Genomic DNA, 18,191 nt, shown 5'->3' with positions numbered 1-18,191 from the left:
GTCAGAATAGCAGATTAACTGGAATTTAACAATGTTTCACATCTCAAAAGATATTATTTTGGTATGATTTAAATGATAGTGGAGCTTGCTGAGCTGATGTTGTCACACTGTGGGCTTCATGCTGTAACATTCCCTGACATTTATCTTGTGTTTTATTGAAAAATAGGAGAAGTTAACCCCTGAAGATCTTAAATTAAAGGATGGGGCCATTGCTTATTAGGCTTTTTTAATGTGAGTGTCAGTAGGCTACTGACATTTTTAGACTTTTTTTCAAAGTCTCAAAATGCTACAACTACTGTCAAAAACTAGATGAATGTGAAGTATTTTGTTAAAGGAGGATGAAAGCGTACTTAAGGAGCACTATTGGAGTGACTTTGATGGTTATTGGACTCAGGATTAATTCATTTGGATTCCCGCTGTGGAAGTGGAAACAATTCACAAAGGGATTAAACTGTTTAAAACACATGCTCAAAGTAAGCCGGATTTTGCCGATGTGTTTATGTGGATTCCTGCGAGTAACGAGTAAGGGTTACTTTATGTAGACAGTCACGAAGTAGTGTAATATATTACTTTTTTTTTAAGTAATATGTAATATATTACTTTTTTTTAGTAACGACCCCATCTCTGGTAATGTTTGACCAAAACACATTTTCATTGTGTACTTAAAACCAACTACTAAAACTGACACAACTTCTTGTGATGTGACGGGTGCCTTCTGTGATGTTCACTGTTGTTATCTTGGGATTTACCAAGCTCTAGCATATTTATTTGCTCACAGTCTCTTGTTAACCAGGAGACGGTAAAAGTGAAGATCTGCCAAAAAAACACTCCAGTATCTGAGCTGGAATCCAGAGTGGTCTAGAGTTGTTTTAATAAAAGCAGTGTGCAGATTGCCCCTGAGTCTGGTGTGGCCCCTCAACACAACACAATAAAATACAAGCAATTTGATCATTCGCCCATATCGCTCTGTGTGTGTGAATCTATATGTGTTTTCCGTACCCTATATTGCTGTTTTCTACTGTGCCTTGCATGCTACAAAGCCAATTAAATGTACCAAATATACAGCAAATCAAGTGGTGGGTCACTACATACTGTATGTGCCGCCTGTTGTGTGAGAACACTGACTGAAGGGTAAAAGAAACTGAATTATTTTTCTGTATCCACCCTCAAGGCAAGGCTATGAAGTATATTTATACAACCAGTTTAAACTAGAAGGCAATTCAAAGTGGTTACAAAAAACGATTAAACGCATTAGGAAACCGTGCAAGAAAAACACCTTACACAATTTGATTTAAATACATTTAAAACAGTAATTAAAAAGCCAAGAGAATTAAAATTAAAACAAGCGAAAAACCGAACAAGACACATAAAACACAGCCAGTGATTGTGAGATATTAATAGTTTTGTTCTGATTTAATAAAAGGCTGTGGCAGAGAAGAAAAGTCTTTAGTCCATCAAAAGCAGCTGACTCTGGATGTCATCCTGCTGGCATCAACACGGTGATGCATTGCTTCCAGGTGTTACAATGTGACCCAGTCGTCAGGGTGACCACAGAAGAAGTAAGAAGGGCCAACCTTTATCCACCCTGCTCCCCATAGATCAGTTCAGAAAGCACCAACAGGGACACAGAAGGACCTTCTTGTTTTTGCGCTCAGGGGGCTGCAGCGAGGGAACTGAGATTTATGTGTTTTATTGGGCCTTTGGAGCTTGTGTGTGCATTTTCATGGTGAGCGCATACTTGTGTGTATGCATATGCATGTCCGGATGTGTGTGCCGCATCGTTGCATAACGGAGTGCAAGTTTTCCTGTGTGTTTTGTGCCTTGAGGCTTAGTGATTGAACTCTGCTTCTTTGTCCCTTAACACCCTCTGTGCTGTCACCACCACTGTGCAGCTACACTGACACACTGAGGGTAAATAACCGTGCCCAAATTAGTCTTTTTATGGCCTAAAGTAATAGAGTCACACTGTCATGAATGTTTAATACCATTTCCCTGGCTCTTTGCTGACAAAAGCATAATTAAGGCTTGTACATAACGCGCTGGCTCAACGAAAATACGCCATTTTCAGCAAATTTACCGGTGCTAGTTTGGGACTCCTTGTGTAATTCCTCTTAAAACAGACCCATGTGCCTTGCTGTACAACCTAACAATACAGGGTGTGACACAAGATGCTTTTCTGTGTATTTTTAGGTGGAGTACATTGAACGCATACTCCTTGAAATTCTCAGGGAAGTTAAAGGATGATTGCAAACAAAAGGAAATATGTTTGTGCTCCGGGAAGTTTTACAGTAGCTCCACAATCAAGCAGCGAAGGTTTTTAAAAAAAGAGAATAGACAAAAATAGCATACAGTATAAGGCTCTATGCCAAACACTGCCTTAACGTTTTTTCAGGAACAAATAAACCCAAATAAGGTGTTTTCCTTTTGGTTTGCTATGAAGGACAAGTGACCTTTATTATAATTGTTGTTAAGTTTACTCTGCAATTCTGGCTATGTATTTAATGAGCAACTGCATTTGATTTTTGTTTATGATTACTATGACTGTACACAAAGATACTATTGATTTGAGTAAAGTCTCATAGCGGGTTCATCTCTTCCATCATTTGTTTCGGCCTAATACATAAGGCATCAATGAATAGAGAGGAACTCAGGCCTGCCATTAGCAAGGTTACAAATGCAAAAGACCAGTGGTTTTTGTCTTGATCCTAAAAACTGAGCAGAAGAAATCTGCCTAAATCAATCTTTACTTCACAGCATTGCATTTTAAATACAGGCAATGTTCCCGTTATTTCCAAATGTGGGCTTCGTGCATGTTTTATGTCCTCTTTAAGGCGATGTCTATGAGCAGAATGCTAAATAATTGACGAGACGCGGAGCTGGATCAAACGGCAAGACTGCCTCTGTTTGTGCCTTTCTGTATGCACAGGCTGTTCTCTCAGTGCGTGTGGCTGAGTGCAAGCATGTGTGTTTGTGTGGTGGATAGCCTATAAGACTGTGATTTCAGTGTGTGTGTGTGTGTGTGTGTGTGTGTGTGTGTGTGTGTGTGTGTGTGTGTGTGTGTGTGTGTGTGTGTGTGTGTGTGTGTGTGTGTGTGTGTGTGTGTGTGTGTGTGTGTGTGTGTGTGTGTGTGTGTGTGTGTGTGTGTGTGTGTGTGTGTGTGTGTGTGTGTGTGTGCAAGAGAAAAAAGAGTCAGAGCTAGTTTTCTTTTTCTGTAGTTGGTGTGATGATCGCTTATTACTGCAAGCTGACATTAGTTTGGACTTGCTGTCTATGGAAAGTGGTTATTAGTTGTTTTTTAAATGAAGAACTCAATATTTTCTGGGATTTCCAGCTGTTACAGTATGCACCAGTATTAATATAATCACATGTCCATCAGAGACAACACTGCCTTTGTTTCCTTGACACAAAAGCTTGATTTATCTCTCTTATTTGTATGTAGTTATTTTTCATCAATAAACTGTTGTTTTTGACCAACACTGTTAAAAAAAATCTAATAATAAGACTATTGTGGCTGGATACATACAGTACAGTATCTATGTGTATAAAGCCCGCGTCAAACTTTCCCAAAAATGACACCCGATGGACACACGAATATGGAATTGTGAATTTCGCACGAAGATGGCCCCGAACCACACACAAAGGCAACATTTACATTACATTTAAGACATACAACTGCAACGAAAGTAACACAAACAATTATGTTAAAGTATTATGATACTGTACTGATATTTTCAGACTTTGTTCTTTACTTTATCCGTCTTTATATGTAGAATATATTAAGTTTTCTCCATAGAAACAACAACTTCCTGTCAACTCGCCTTCAAAATAATATATTATATCCTTTTCAGTTTCACAGAACACAAATATGTTTACATGATTTTGTTGTGCAATAAAACAACCCGATAGACACACGATAAAGGAAATGTTCAAATTTGGCTCTGATCGTAACAACATCGGGACATTCGTGAGAGCATCTTAAGCCTTCGTATGACCGCCGGTGGAGTTTCTCAGGCTCCGGCAGCAATGGATACTTACTGGATGAAATGACAGACAATTATTTTTGCTTACTTTTTAACAATTTTTTAAAGATGATCTTTGGGTCTGTCCATTAGTATGGTCCGGTCATTGCAACAATGATCCTATTGATTTGGCAGTCATGCACCCCCCAGAAATAATTGTAATTGTTTTATGTATCAAGAATTATCATCAGATAAAAATTGAATCAATCCAATGTTTTATTTTTTTACGAGCCAATACCTTAAAAACGATTGACGTTCACATTAGCTGTACTTTGCGTTATCTGCTAATGTCCAATGTTAAATTGCTAAATTAACAAGCTGAACATGGTTAACGTCGTACCGGCTTGTAATCAGAATATAAGTACAGCCTATAATTTGCCACACAATGAAATCCCCTCACCATACCCTCAACACACACACACACACACACACACACACACACACACACACACACACACACACACACACACACACACACACACACACACACACACACACACACACACACACACACACACACACACACACACACACACACACGTGATACAGCACACCTTATTCTACTCCATTGCACGCTCACACTCAATTGAACCTGTCATCTTCTCTTTGCTCCCCTAATGGCCGTCCGCTCCTAGAGAGCTATTAGAGTACAGGACATGTTATTGGAAATCAAAGAGGATTTGGAGTCCAAGGCGTCCTCTTGCAGGGGAAAGCACCCAGCAGAGGTCAACTTGTTACAAAAACACACTCGGCCAACCCTGACCGCTCCGATGGATTGCTTCTGAGTAAATCTCTGTTTCCATCATCGCCCCTGCTACTCCCGTTATATCAGAGTTATTTTTAAGGGGAGATTGTGAGAAACGGTTTGTATGCAGACACATTATCAGCCTCTGTCTACAAAAAAACCCACACATGATTACAGCTGTCTGTGAAGTTTAATCATTGATTTTTTTGTATTTATTCCAACTAAGATTCAATCTGGGTTAAAAGGGTTTGGAACCGGGGTTGTGAACCTTTTAAAGTGACATTGGATAAACTCTTAAAAAGGTTGGATGGTCAATCTGTTGCTGTTGTTGTTGTACTGTAGCTATGCACTCTATAAGCTGAGTTTATTGCATTTGTGCGCAGCGTTGTCACTAGATGCCCAGAGTCTGATCAAGTTTGAATCTGATCGTCTGTTTCCTCAGATAACAAGCGAACAAATTGTCTGTACGAGTGCCTCTATCCGCTAGTTAATGTGCTTTGAAACGACACAACACAACATTTTTTGGAACAGCAAAAATAACTGGAATACCTGACCAAATTTGCACTCCGTTCAACTTTTTAGGGGATACTTTAAACCTGTTCGTAATTTTGAAGAATATGCTGCTTTATAAGGACGTTTCCTGTGTTGATTTAATATTATATAACTAAAAGATACTTGATATGAAGAGGGACTTGAGAATATTCTGAGCAAATAGGAGTAAAGTCCTTGACAGTGTTTGTCTTTAATGATAGAAGGATTTCATTAACAGGCAGCTGGTCTAACAGGATCTGGATGGCTGATCAGGAATGAAACACAGTGTTGAATTGCCCTTCTTCAATTAATTTGTGTCAACCAGATAAGACAGCGTGCTAAAGATGGGCCCTTTTTTCTTACTTGCTTTACCAAAAAGTCAAATTGATTCATGCAGTGTAATTTTCACTGAGTAGTTTGCCAATATTTCTAATTTAAAAAGCTAAAATGACACCAGATACATTTGCAGTCTTTATAGACATGACAGGTTTCCATTGTTCAGCTGATATCTTTTATTCCATCCGATGAATATGTTGTAACGCAGTTTATGTTACTGTGGTAAACTCTATAGCTTTGACCTTGTAAACATGGGTCTTTTCTTGTGTGATGATAGTTGTATCTCACGTCCTTCTTGCCAAAAAAACTAAGAAAAATAATTCAAAAAAGCTCAAATGATGATATATTCTTAGTAGCTATCATTTGACTGAGCGGGTAGGTGTCTCCATTTATCAGATAGTAATCGCATATAGAAAACATTTCATGGTGTGCTTTATCCGCAGCTAAGGACCACACTGTCAGGGAGAATTGAAATGTCTTTGTGTCAGCGGCGAGGCGTGAAACAATGGAAGACACTCTGAAATTTGGGAGCTTGGACGTGCATTAAAAGTTGTGACTAACAAAAGCAGCACAGTGCAATTGATTTAAGCTGTGTGCAAAGGCAGGACGTTGGGGAAATCAAAAGCTTCATTAAAGTTTTATACTATGTTTCTGTGCACTTGCAGTTTCATCTTGTGTCTCTATTTACTTAAGGGCCAAAACTGAGTAAAGTTAGACTCGCCCTGGGAGCTTGGATTGTAAAAGCTTTAATAACACAATTCTTGTGAGGGAAAAAAGTCTGTAGAACATAGACTGTCATCGTTTTATCCATGACATTAAATATGGGGGCAGCAAGGAATATCTTTTTTTAAATTCCATAGGGATGTTATTTTATACAAGCTTAGATCCTTTTTTAAAGCACAAAAATACCTTTGCTTTAACTATTTGAAGAGATATTGAAAGATGTTATTAATACGGTATTAGATATTAACAATGTGGAACTCTTTGTGACTACAGTGCTTGTCCGTTTAGAGTTATGGGAAGTGCTTTAGGATCTATTCTGTCTTTATCTGTCTCTCTATGTGTCAATCTGTCAACCACTATCTCCACATTCATAGTGTCACGACATTATGACAGCAGATAGTCACTCTCTCTCTCTCACACACACACACACACACACACACACACACACACACACACACACACACACACACACACACACACACACACACACACACACACACACACACACACACACACACAACATAAACACAAACACACACAAACATACACACACACACACACACACACACACAAACACACACACACACACACACACACACACACACACACACACACACACACACACACACACACACACACACACACACACACACACACACACACACACACACACACACACACACACACACACAGCCACCATAGAAAGAAATATCTGCCTGGTGCTGGCTTTCAGACACAGTGACTTGCCAGAACATCCAATCTGTCTGGACCTCACAGCCTAGCAGAGTGACAGGACACACACTGTGTTGTGTGTGTTTCTGTGTGCGTGCGTGTTATTAAGAAATACCCAATGGAAATGACATAGAAAAGAAAGGAAGGAAAGAAACATGTTTTGTTGTTCATATGAGCTTGAGTAACTAATAGACTCTCAGAGAATGGAGGAATGGAGGAAACTGCATTTCAGGAAATATAATGCCATGCCTCTTGGATTACACACATTTGTTTTCAACTAGAAACCAACACTGAAATAACAAGATTGACAAAAATTACAAATAGAGTAGAGAGAACATGAAATAGACAGAAGGTGGGGGAGAGGGATAGACAGAAGGTCACATGAGAGGTAGAGGGATTTTAAAAGAGGAAATCAAACAGAGAGTTGCTGCTTTATTTGTTATCCTCTGTTATATTTATACACACACACACACACACACACACACACACACACACACACAAATACACATATATATGCAAATGTTCACAAATTGCAGTTTACAAAGGTACCTCACACAGAGACCCCTCGCAGAACCAAGAGGCAGATCTCTTTGATTGGTTGCCTGTTAATGGCAGAGGCTCTCAGAGAGGCTGGTTGTAAGTCAGTGTCTAGTTTCCTGCTGGGCCTTTTGTCCCAATCTGTGGGTAGTCGTTTTATAAATGAGGTGTCCACAGTGAGACACTTCACAGAGCACAGGACTGAATCACTGAGAGCAAGAATAACAGACACTCAAAAGTCCTTCACTGCAAATGTGAGTAAGCAACTCAGCACAGTATAAGAAGTTCACATTTTATTTAAATGCTGGAATACTAAATAACATGTTTTATGACTTGCACTGTGTGCAATCTTTTTGGGAGGATATGTTGATGTCCGAAAAACTTTTTTTGAAAACCCAAAACCTACAAATTCACAAATGTATGTAAATGTGTATAATTTTCCAAGACTACACATTCAATGTATATCCAAAATAGCATACAGCAGCACTGACTAGAGACCGTTTTTTAGCACACGTATCCTAACAAATACACTCAGAGTACTCAAATGCATAGAATACAGTGTTAAAGCCTTTCAGCAAATTCTGCAGCTTGGATTTTCTGTGGTTCATCTATGTGAAGATGATTTGATGAAACACCTTCAGTCACAAGTATTCACATGATATCTTCAGTGTCGTTCCCATTCTGACTCGCGCTTCTTTTGCGTCACATCAAAGCAAGGTTTCTGCACATTGTGACGTCAAAGCATGAAAAATGGTTATGTGACATCCGAGGAATGGGTTAAGGTTCCCACGTCCTCATGACTCACCTTCCATTCAAAAAAGGAAAGCTGTGCCATGACCGTTTTTTGTTTTTTGGAGTCACACAAATCACCTATACAAGTTTAAGTTGCCTCTGGTTGTTTATGTGCCACTCTTTTCCCGGAGCTCTAACCTTCAAACTAGAAAAGTGCGTGCGTGTGTGTGTGTGTGTGTGTGTGTGTGTGTGTGTGTGTGTGTGTGTGTGTGTGTGTGTGTGTATGTGTGTGTGTGTGTGTGTGTGTGTGTGTGTGTGTGTGTGTGTGTGTGTGTGTGTGTGTGTGTGCATGCATTTGCTTGTCTATGTGACACAGCCCTCGTGTGACAGCTGTGCCCTTTTCAATGGCACTCAAAAATCAAGCATGCTTATCCACACATCGTTTTCTTTGAAACGTCTGAAGTAAGGATTTAAAAAATACAATCCCTCTTTCCTTAATCACATACTGTAGGTCCCTGCTTTGCTCACAACTGAATTAAGGAACAAAGCACCTGGCCTCCCTGCTCACCTGTTTTCTATAGCTTGCAACATGCCTTTCCTGATAAGGTGCAGCAGGTTGGACACAGGAGAAAGGAGGTGAAGAACTGAGAAGAAAAAAAAGGAAAGGAGAGAGGTGACATAGAAAGGCAGAAAAAAAGGGGGGAGGGGAATCTACCCTGCTGTTTGCAGAAATTATTGCCATGATGTTTGAAGTCCGCAACATTCCAATTGGGCTGCACAGAATTGGGATTACATACACACACAACTCTGGCCTGTAAGAGATAGAGGCAAGGGGCGAGGAGGAAGGGATAGAGAGGGAGGGAAGGTGATGAGGAGTGAAAATGGCAGTGAGTTTTAGAGAGATGGCAGAAACCAAGGGAGAGCAGCCTCCATGCCTGTGACAGCAGCTGAAATCCTATCCACTGGAGGAAAAGGGAGATGACACTCCCATGAAGGAAATGCGCAGGGAAACGAGGCAAGTGGGGGGAAATAGATAAAAGTGACAGAAGAAATATATAAAAAATAATGTGTGAGAAAGTCACAGCCAGAGTTTGGAATGTGCAAAACGCATTTGTTTGGACATGTGTCCTCGTTAGAAGCCATGTTCAACAGGCAACTGTTTGGACAGTTTTGGTCAGTGTGGGGGGGAAATTCAGCCAACAAACAGCACTTGTTTATACCCTTTTCTACAGTGGTGTCCCAGTTACCAAATCAAAACCCTGCCACACATTGCCAATGTTTTTCACAGAAAAGTCGACAACATCATACAAACTGAAGGTTATTTTATTCATGCATAAAAATGTGTGTTGTTGTAAAATTGTACTCTGTGGTGTCCTTCCTGTTTATGTCTTTGTGTGGCACAATAAGGCCGTAATGTACACGTTTCAGGGGTGTGATAACCAATGTTCTCCCACTGCAGCAATACACAGGTCTTCATGTTTTTGTATCTTTTTGTCTGTATTTTGCAGACCTTGACATACCTGTTCTCACGGTGCACCAGACCATCAGCGATGTGCGGGGCAGTTACTACCAGGAGAAGACTGTGTTCCTGCGCTGCACCGTCAACTCCAACCCTCCCGCTCGTTTTATCTGGAAACGTGGGAACATGCTCATTGAACAGAGCAAGGACAATGGAGTAGACATCTATGAACCACTTTACACTCAGGTAAACATGCACGCATACACAGGGCACACACGCACAGCCAGGGTTACTGTCACTCCCAACTGTATACTCTCCACTTTGAGAAATCCCCCTCAAATCTTTACCTACTGACTGATGTGCTTTTCCAAGTTTTACCCTTGCCTCAATAAATCTCTCTCTTCCTTTTATTTTTTTGAGGGGCCAGGTTAGAACAATCCCTGTTTGGCATCATACATTTGGTGTTTCAGTTTCATAATTAAGGGGGATGAAGGGAGAAAAACTCAAAGAATGCCACCAAAAAATGTGATTAAGAGTCACACTGTTAAGATTAAAAAATCAAGATTAAATTAATCAAGATTAAAAAAATAAATAATTTTTTTTTTGGTCGGGATTATTGTATGCATTTCCATCTGGACTCACAGTAAACCAATCTGAACTGAATGTGCACATTACTTTTATTTTTAAGACCCCAGCAATTTGGTAAATAGCTTATTCTTTAGACGGTGGTGAAAATGTTTGCCACAATTTTTTTATTTTTTGTATTTCCCACTCACTGTCTGTGTTCACCTCTATAGGATGAAGCTTGTCCTGAGTCATTATGCAATATCACAGTCAGGTTAACATTATCAGCTTTGCTCTGCTCTTTATTTGATTGGGGAGGTTTATCAAATCTGTTCCAAACTCTCCGTCAGACATTATGCCACGTTCACTAAACATATCATAGTCCTCATCATAAAGACCTTTTTATCTTGTGACGTTGAAAGGGAAGCGTACTGTTTGAAAATACAAAAAGCATCAATCTGTATCAATCGTTAGCTCAACTGCTCTCTTTTTCTCCACTTATCAAAGCAACAGTCAGCCACAAAGCTGTGCCCCTCGAGTTCAATTAGCCAACCAGCTGAGCTCTTCCCCGGGCTTCCTGAGAAACTGTTGGCCCATCATTTACTGTAGCAGACTCACAGTTAGACACTATCAGACACAAAGTCTTGATCTGAAAAATCAGCACTGATGTTGAAAGCGATATGTGACTGCTGTGTGTCCTGTGTGTGCGTATATCTACATGAGAGGCACGAAAGAAGCAGCTGGAGTGCCGAGAGACATGCGTTTTATGAATATTGAGGGAGAGGATGGATGGATGGATTTAGCCTTCTTTTTTGCATCAAAAATCAGTTCACTTTCATTTTCCTAATGGTTTCATGTGAAGCCATTTACATTCATCATTCATATTACTCTATATGTCTATTTGAGATGCTTCAGTTGATAATCAGGCCATGTGAGACATGCAAACACAGTAGGACGTGTGTTTTTGTGTGTTCATTCGTGCGTTCATCTCAGTGAGTCTATGACCCTGTTTATCAGACTGCGGCTCATCAAAAATTGAAGTGACTTTTATGCAAGATTACAACCCAGTTTAGAAAGACTGAGCTTTCTCATTGATGTAATGGAATGGTTTATGTAATGGAAATGTGGTCGTAGATTTATCTCTAGATTAATGTTTATGCTCATAAAAGACTGTGTACATTTTTTTTTTTTATACTTTTGATTGCTGATGCCATGTGTGTGTGTGTTTAATCCCATCCAGGGTGAGACCAAGGTGCTTAAGCTGAAAAACCTCAGACCCAAGGACTTTGCCGATTACACGTGCCAGGTGTCAGTACGCAATGTGTGTAGCATCGAAGACAAGTCAGTCACCTTCAGGCTGACAAATGCCACATGTAAGTGTTTCTCTTGTTTCTTTGAGATAACACCAAAGACAAAGTGTGTGCGAAGGCTTCAATGAGCTGTCACAAAGCAGAGATATTCCCTTTCTCTATTCATCTCCTGCTCTGACTTTTGCACTCTCTTATTTGTATATCATTTCCACATCTCATCTCTTACTTTTCTCTGCATGCTCTTTTTGTTTGTCTCGGCTCAGGAGGAGTATCTTGATGTCAGTCTCTTCCTTTCATCGTTAATATGTCTCCCATCTCTGCTTGTGCAGTATTCCCATTTCCACCTCTCTATCTCTCTCTTCCTTTCCTTAGTTCCTGAGTTTTACCTTTACCATTTTACTTTCCTCTCAGGTTTGCCCTTAGTGTCTCTATCTCCTCGCCTGTCTTGTTTTCTGTCGCTGAGAGCTCATCTCAGGGCCGTCAGCTCTAATTCAGTTGTCACACTCCCTGTTATCTCCAATTCACTCTGCACTGCTCCGTCCATCTCCACGCCACCGCCCGGCAACTCTGTTACCTACGACAATATTGTTGCCGTTGACAACCTTGTCATGTTTGTTATGGTCAGAGTGATACACCACAGGGAAGCCCCCTGCTTTTTCTAATATGTTTGTTTTCTCTTCTTCTCTCATTTTCTACCTGCCTTCTTTTCTTTCTAAACATGTTTTTGTAAATCTTGCAGGACAGTTAAAGTGCTATATAGTGCTTTTTTTCAATCCTCACTTGTGTTTAATGCCTTGTTTTTTTTTATTGGGAAGGTATTTGTTGTCAAATCATGTGTCCTACATGCTTAAAATCCTTTTGAAGATACAAGTGCTCTTCAGGGCTTCTTATCTTAATCCAGTCTTTCTCATGGTCAGAGGGCCTGAATAGATATGCCCTGAAAATGTGGATACAGCAAAGTTGAAATGCTTGCTTTAAAGGTGGGGTAGGTACGTTTGAGAAACCGGCTCGAGATACACTTTTTGTTATATTCCATCGAATGCTCTTAACATCCCGATAGCAATGACTATCTGAAGTGCTTTGACAAAAAATCCATAAAAAAATATCATCTGTGGAAGCCGTAGCGCTGTAAAAAGCGCGACCAATCATCTGAGCCGGCCCGACTAAAATAACTGGATGGCCTGCCTACCTGTCAGCCTTCCATCTCTGCACAAACTTATCCCGTGCCCTCATTGGTCATGTGCTTGTTCGTGTGTGTTGGAGGAGGGGCTCTGTAAGGAAGTGGCAGATTTGTTCCGGCTGTGTATTTTCAAATTCTAGCGCACTCAAGCTGGTTTCTCCAAAATGACCTACCCCACCTTTAACTGAACTGCGGCTTAAAAGTGGAAAAGCAACCTTTTGTCAAAGATATAGCTTCTTTAAATCTCAAAACATGTGGAAAATGAAATATGACAGTAATACTACCTTAATGGAACAGCTTGAATTTCTGGAAATATATGTATTTGCTCACTTGCCTACAGCTAGATAAGGGTTTGTTCCCCCTTTGGTCAAGATCAGAAACAAAGTTATAAGGAAGGCAAAAGAAAAAATCATTAACAACTCAATAATACACTTATTAAAAATACAAAGTTGTGTTTTGTAATGTTTTTTTGATGACCACAAGTCACCATGAATTTCCTTATTCTTTTTTATTCACAGACTTTGATCTGAAGTAAGTGTTCAATCAATCGGCCTATCGGCTTCTTTCAGAGATAAATATTCCCAGGAGTCTTCGAAAGTGAGCTGAAGGTGGGAAAGATAAAGGATACTCTGTGATCAAGTTAAGAGGAGAGGCAACAGAGTTTGGCATAACCGTGAAAGACTGAGCTAAAGAAAAGAGTGGTTGCTTACAGATAAAGAAAGATGAGGAAATGAAAGTGTAGACTTGATGACAGAAAATGACAGATTTGATGAAAAGCCCTGGAAAATGGAGAGACGCTAATGAATCAGCCTCAGGTGAATGGGACCTGCTTTTAATTAAGGCAGACAACACCTGATACATGAGATGATAAATGATTTGGATGAAAGAGAAATGCTTTTATCACAGTACCAAAATGGAACCCAAAACAAGAAGCTAACACTTATGGTTCAACAGATAAAAGCCACCTAAATGTCACGGCTCTGACCACATGAATGTATTTTCAAATAATATGTATATATTTTGTAAGATACTGTGGAGTACTTTGAAGAATTAAGTTGATTTATGACACTGAACCGATATTGCAAAAAAAGTTGCTTCAAATGATACAATCATTTGTACATGTGATGTGGGACTCGAACCAACAACACTTAGATAGAGAGTCTCATGTTCTACCTTCTGAGCTAACTGGGCTATTTTGCTATCAAAAATGCTAATGCTTTTGAACGTAAAAGTACATTTCCGAAGTATTTTGGTGTATACATAAATTACAAATTAATCTGTGAACAAAAGCAGGAGCTGGGGGATGAAACGTGAATACATTATTATTTGATCCCTAAAGAGAAGGCATGATATATCTGACTTAGGGGTAGGATAACTACTACGGTCAAAGTTGGGTTTGAACCCATCACCCTTAGATTAAGAGTCTCATGACCTTTTTATCTGCTAGATAAAAAGTAAAAGGTTTAAGACAAGGGTATTTATTTAGCAGTGATACCCATTGCTCGATGTTGGCTTATTGGCCGTCAGATAGTTGCATTGACTGTACGTGTCTGTTTAGTATTATGTTAAACAGTCACATAAACCAACAGGTTGGAAAAGGAGGAAACAAACAGGGCGTAATGCTTTAGCTTTATGTGATATGTGCTCTTCACTCTCATCCCCTCTGTTTTCCTGTCTCCTCTCTTGGACTCCTGTGGATGAGATCAATTGGGTGCAGTCAACATTCACACACATGGAAACCAAGCAGACAGACACACACACACACACACACACACACACACACACACACACACACACACACACACACACACACACACACACACACACACACACACACACACACACACACACACACACACACACACACACACACACACACACACACACACACACAGCCACCATAGAAAGAAATATCTGCCTGGTGCTGGCTTTCAGACACAGTGACTTGCCAGAACATCCAATCTGTCTGGACCTCACAGCCTAACAGAGTGACAGGACACACACTGCGTTGTGTGTGTTTCTGTGTGCGTGCGTGTTATTAAGAAATAACCAATGGAAATGACATAGAAAAGAAAGAAAGGAAAGAAACATGTTTTGTTGTTTATATGAGCTTGTGTTACTAATAGACTCTCGGAGAATGGAGGAATGGAGGAAGCTGCATTTCAGGAAATATAATGACCTGCTTCTTGGATTACACACATTTGTTTTTAACTAGAAACCAACACTGAAATAACAAGATTGACAGACAGGGAAAAACTGAAAAGAAGAACATTACAAATAGATTAGAGAGAACATGAAATAGACAGAAGGTGGGGGAGAGGGATAGACAGAAGGTCACATGAGAGGTAGAGGGATTTTAAAAGAGGAAATCAAACAGAGAGTTGCTGCTTTATTTGTTATCATCTGTTATATTTATCTAATGAGCGTATTTTTTTATTCCACACTGAGATCCCTTTTGTCCTTGTGGCGTCAGTCGCTGCTTAGATTAGATCCATCCAACTAGGTCATGCCATCACCGCTGATTCACCGCGGTGGGACAAGGAGATTGATTGATTTTTATATCATAATCCCACTCTGGGATTTGAGTATGGGGTTTCTGCCCTCCAGTAACTGCTGACAGCGGCTACATCCTCTTCCCCTGCCTCTCGTAAAAGAACATGGGGCAATGCTTCTGGGCTGGTCATGTTATTTGAAGTGGTGTGGCACAGGGGGGGGGTGCAGCAATGACACAAGTAAAGACACATGAAGGGATGAATGGAAACAGTAGATTTCCTTGGATTGACTTCAGGGGCGACTTGATTGTTAATAATGAACATTAACAACACGAGGACATTAAAAACCAAATCACCAATCAATGGGTAGAAAGAAGGGGTTAATCATCGTCGTTTTAATTTAATTAAAAACTATTACTGAATCATTAATCTGGCGCTACTGTTCATGTTTTCTAGTTGTGAGCTCCTTCAGCGGTCTAGCTTTGGTGTTATATTAAAATCATAAAACAGCTAGGTGTCATGAGTGTGTGTAATCACTTTAATGAAAATGTGCAATGAAAAACAGCTGCTCCCCATAAAAACATACACCAGATACTTTATGAAGTTTCTGAGAACTGATGAACTTAAATTGATAACTCTTCATCATCGCTGTATGCACCAATAAAGGTATTTGTTCCTTTCCTGTTTACTTAAATGGAAGGAAATGCCAAATCACAGAAAAAAATAAACATTGATTGAAAAAATTAATCTCTATAATGATGGCGGAAGGTATGTTGGAAAAGAGAAGCAAACGCACCATGATTTAAAGCTGACGCAAATCTCTGAGCTAACTGTAAATCTGAGTGAGGGAAGAGTTGATTCAGTCTTTTATCGATTACTGTAACTCTTACTACAATATACCTTGACAATGATATGACAGTCATACAAGTGTGTAATATATATGATGAGATCAATACGTGACAAATCCTATTACGTATGAATTCCCCCTTGAAAAGTTGAGGATCGATGGGCAATCTGCAATAACCCTCAGTACTGTAAAACCTCTGTGGTAAAACATTGTACTGTGCAGTCGCTTTTATGTGAGGCTATAATCCCTGCCTGAGAGCGGTCAAGTGGAAAGGAGAGAATTGAGAAAATAATAGAAAAATGATAGGGACAAGAACAAAACACTCATTTAACATAATCTAAAAACATGGATTTATTTAAAAATGGTTATGTGTTCATTTGTTAGTGCTTCATCTCATAATAATAGCACCAACAGATGTGTGTCTGGGCTGGATGTCAGTTAAGGCCCCCCGCAGGAACTGTTACACTCTTAAGTTCCTAAACGTCTCCACGAGGACTTTTCTCCACCAGTCTCAAATCCAGTCTGGGTGGGGATCAGGGTGGGGGATATACAGCCAGACCACTGGCGAGAATCAATTTGCTTGTAAGGCTGCTTTGAGCGTTTTTTTGTGAAGTAACCAGAAGGGGCTTCAAGAATCTCAGAATTTCAGTTCATTGCCCTCAGTGTTTTACCTTTCTAGTTTCACTTAAAGAGTTAAACATGCCCTGCATTCTACAAATGTTTGACACCAATTGCAATATTTGAATTGGCCATATTGTTTGCATATTGAACTTCAGAGCCTGGCTAATGATAATTATATCAACCTGCAAACATTTTTTTCCATGCGGACAATTCTACATTGCATTTACTTTGTCAATTCTGATCAATAACTGTTGGGTAATTTGTATTTGTGTTCCTATAAATGCATACGCTCGCAGGTGCCCAATTCCTTTCCTCCTGTGGTGTTCATTTTCATCTAGAGTAATTGCCCTTTACAGACAGCTGATGTTCACATACTTTCATCGATATCCATTCACTGTGGATGTAAATGCTCATGGCTCAGTTCTCTAGACTAGACAGTGAAGAGCAAAGACTACACACACACACACACACACACACACACACACACACACACACACACACACACACACACACACACACACACACACACACACACACACACACACGCACTCAGCTATACACCGTTATTCATTTACTTTTTTTCATAAATGTTCTCTTAGTCTTCTGTCATTTTTTTTTTTTTTGACATTTACATAAAAAATAGCTTACATTTTCTGTTGTTTTTTGTGATTGTCTTGGTTTTATTTTATGATGCCTCAAAGCAGTGTCCTCATTTTTTATTGCATATTATATAATTCCTAAATACATATAATACCTCAAAGTCAGAGTAAAGTGTTGGGCATATTGCATTGGATTCAAAATACATACATCTCCCCACCATGCCTCAGGGTACCATGACTGCATAGAGGTAATAACCACCAATGCTCCATTTTCAAAAATAAAAACCTGAATCATTTTCTTGTGTTGTCACCAGAATCTTTTTGGTTGCTTTCGACAATCCTGCTGCCTCAGCTTATTTAGGAGTGACTTAAAGTTCCATGTAATGTTCACTTGTATGAAATACACATAGCAACTATCAGCACGCAGTACACCTCTATTCAAACCAACATTTTTATTTCCAGCTGATTTCCCCCAATTTACCGTAATCTGAAATCAGTGAGCATGAGAGGAAGCAAGTCATCGAGAGTGCAGTGAACAAAAAACGCGAAAAGAATGAGAACCGGGTTTATAGACAGGAGCAGGTTGATATTAAAGATACAGAGGTGACAAACTGACTGCAAGGAAAGGGAAGAGGGGGAGTGAGGGGAGGGTGAATGTGGAAGAGAGAGGCATTTGTTACCTGGTTGTAAACCGCTGTGCTGCACATAAATCCCATTACTTTGGGAAGAGCCCTGGCTGATCCCACCGTTACCGTCACCCACAC

At 39.8% G+C, this 18,191-nt stretch overlaps 1 protein-coding gene across 2 annotated transcripts in view; it reads left to right on the top strand.

Annotated features, from left to right (window-relative positions):
- mdga1 (MAM domain containing glycosylphosphatidylinositol anchor 1) overlaps positions 1-18,191 on the top strand; it is a 179,226-nt gene that overhangs the window by 101,319 nt on the left and 59,716 nt on the right. For both annotated transcript variants that reach the window (XM_079665543.1, XM_079665542.1), the window contains exons 5-6: positions 9,864-10,060; positions 11,619-11,751. In XM_079665543.1, coding sequence (XP_079521669.1) covers positions 9,864-10,060; positions 11,619-11,751 — 330 coding nt within the window. The remainder of the gene's footprint in view (positions 1-9,863; positions 10,061-11,618; positions 11,752-18,191) is intronic.

This window comes from Notothenia rossii (genome assembly GCF_949606895.1).
Source record: "Notothenia rossii genome assembly, chromosome: 2".
Classification (NCBI taxonomy): domain Eukaryota; kingdom Metazoa; phylum Chordata; class Actinopteri; order Perciformes; family Nototheniidae; genus Notothenia; species Notothenia rossii.
Note: the sequence above shows the minus strand (reverse complement) of the source record. Positions and strands in the feature narration are given on the sequence as shown.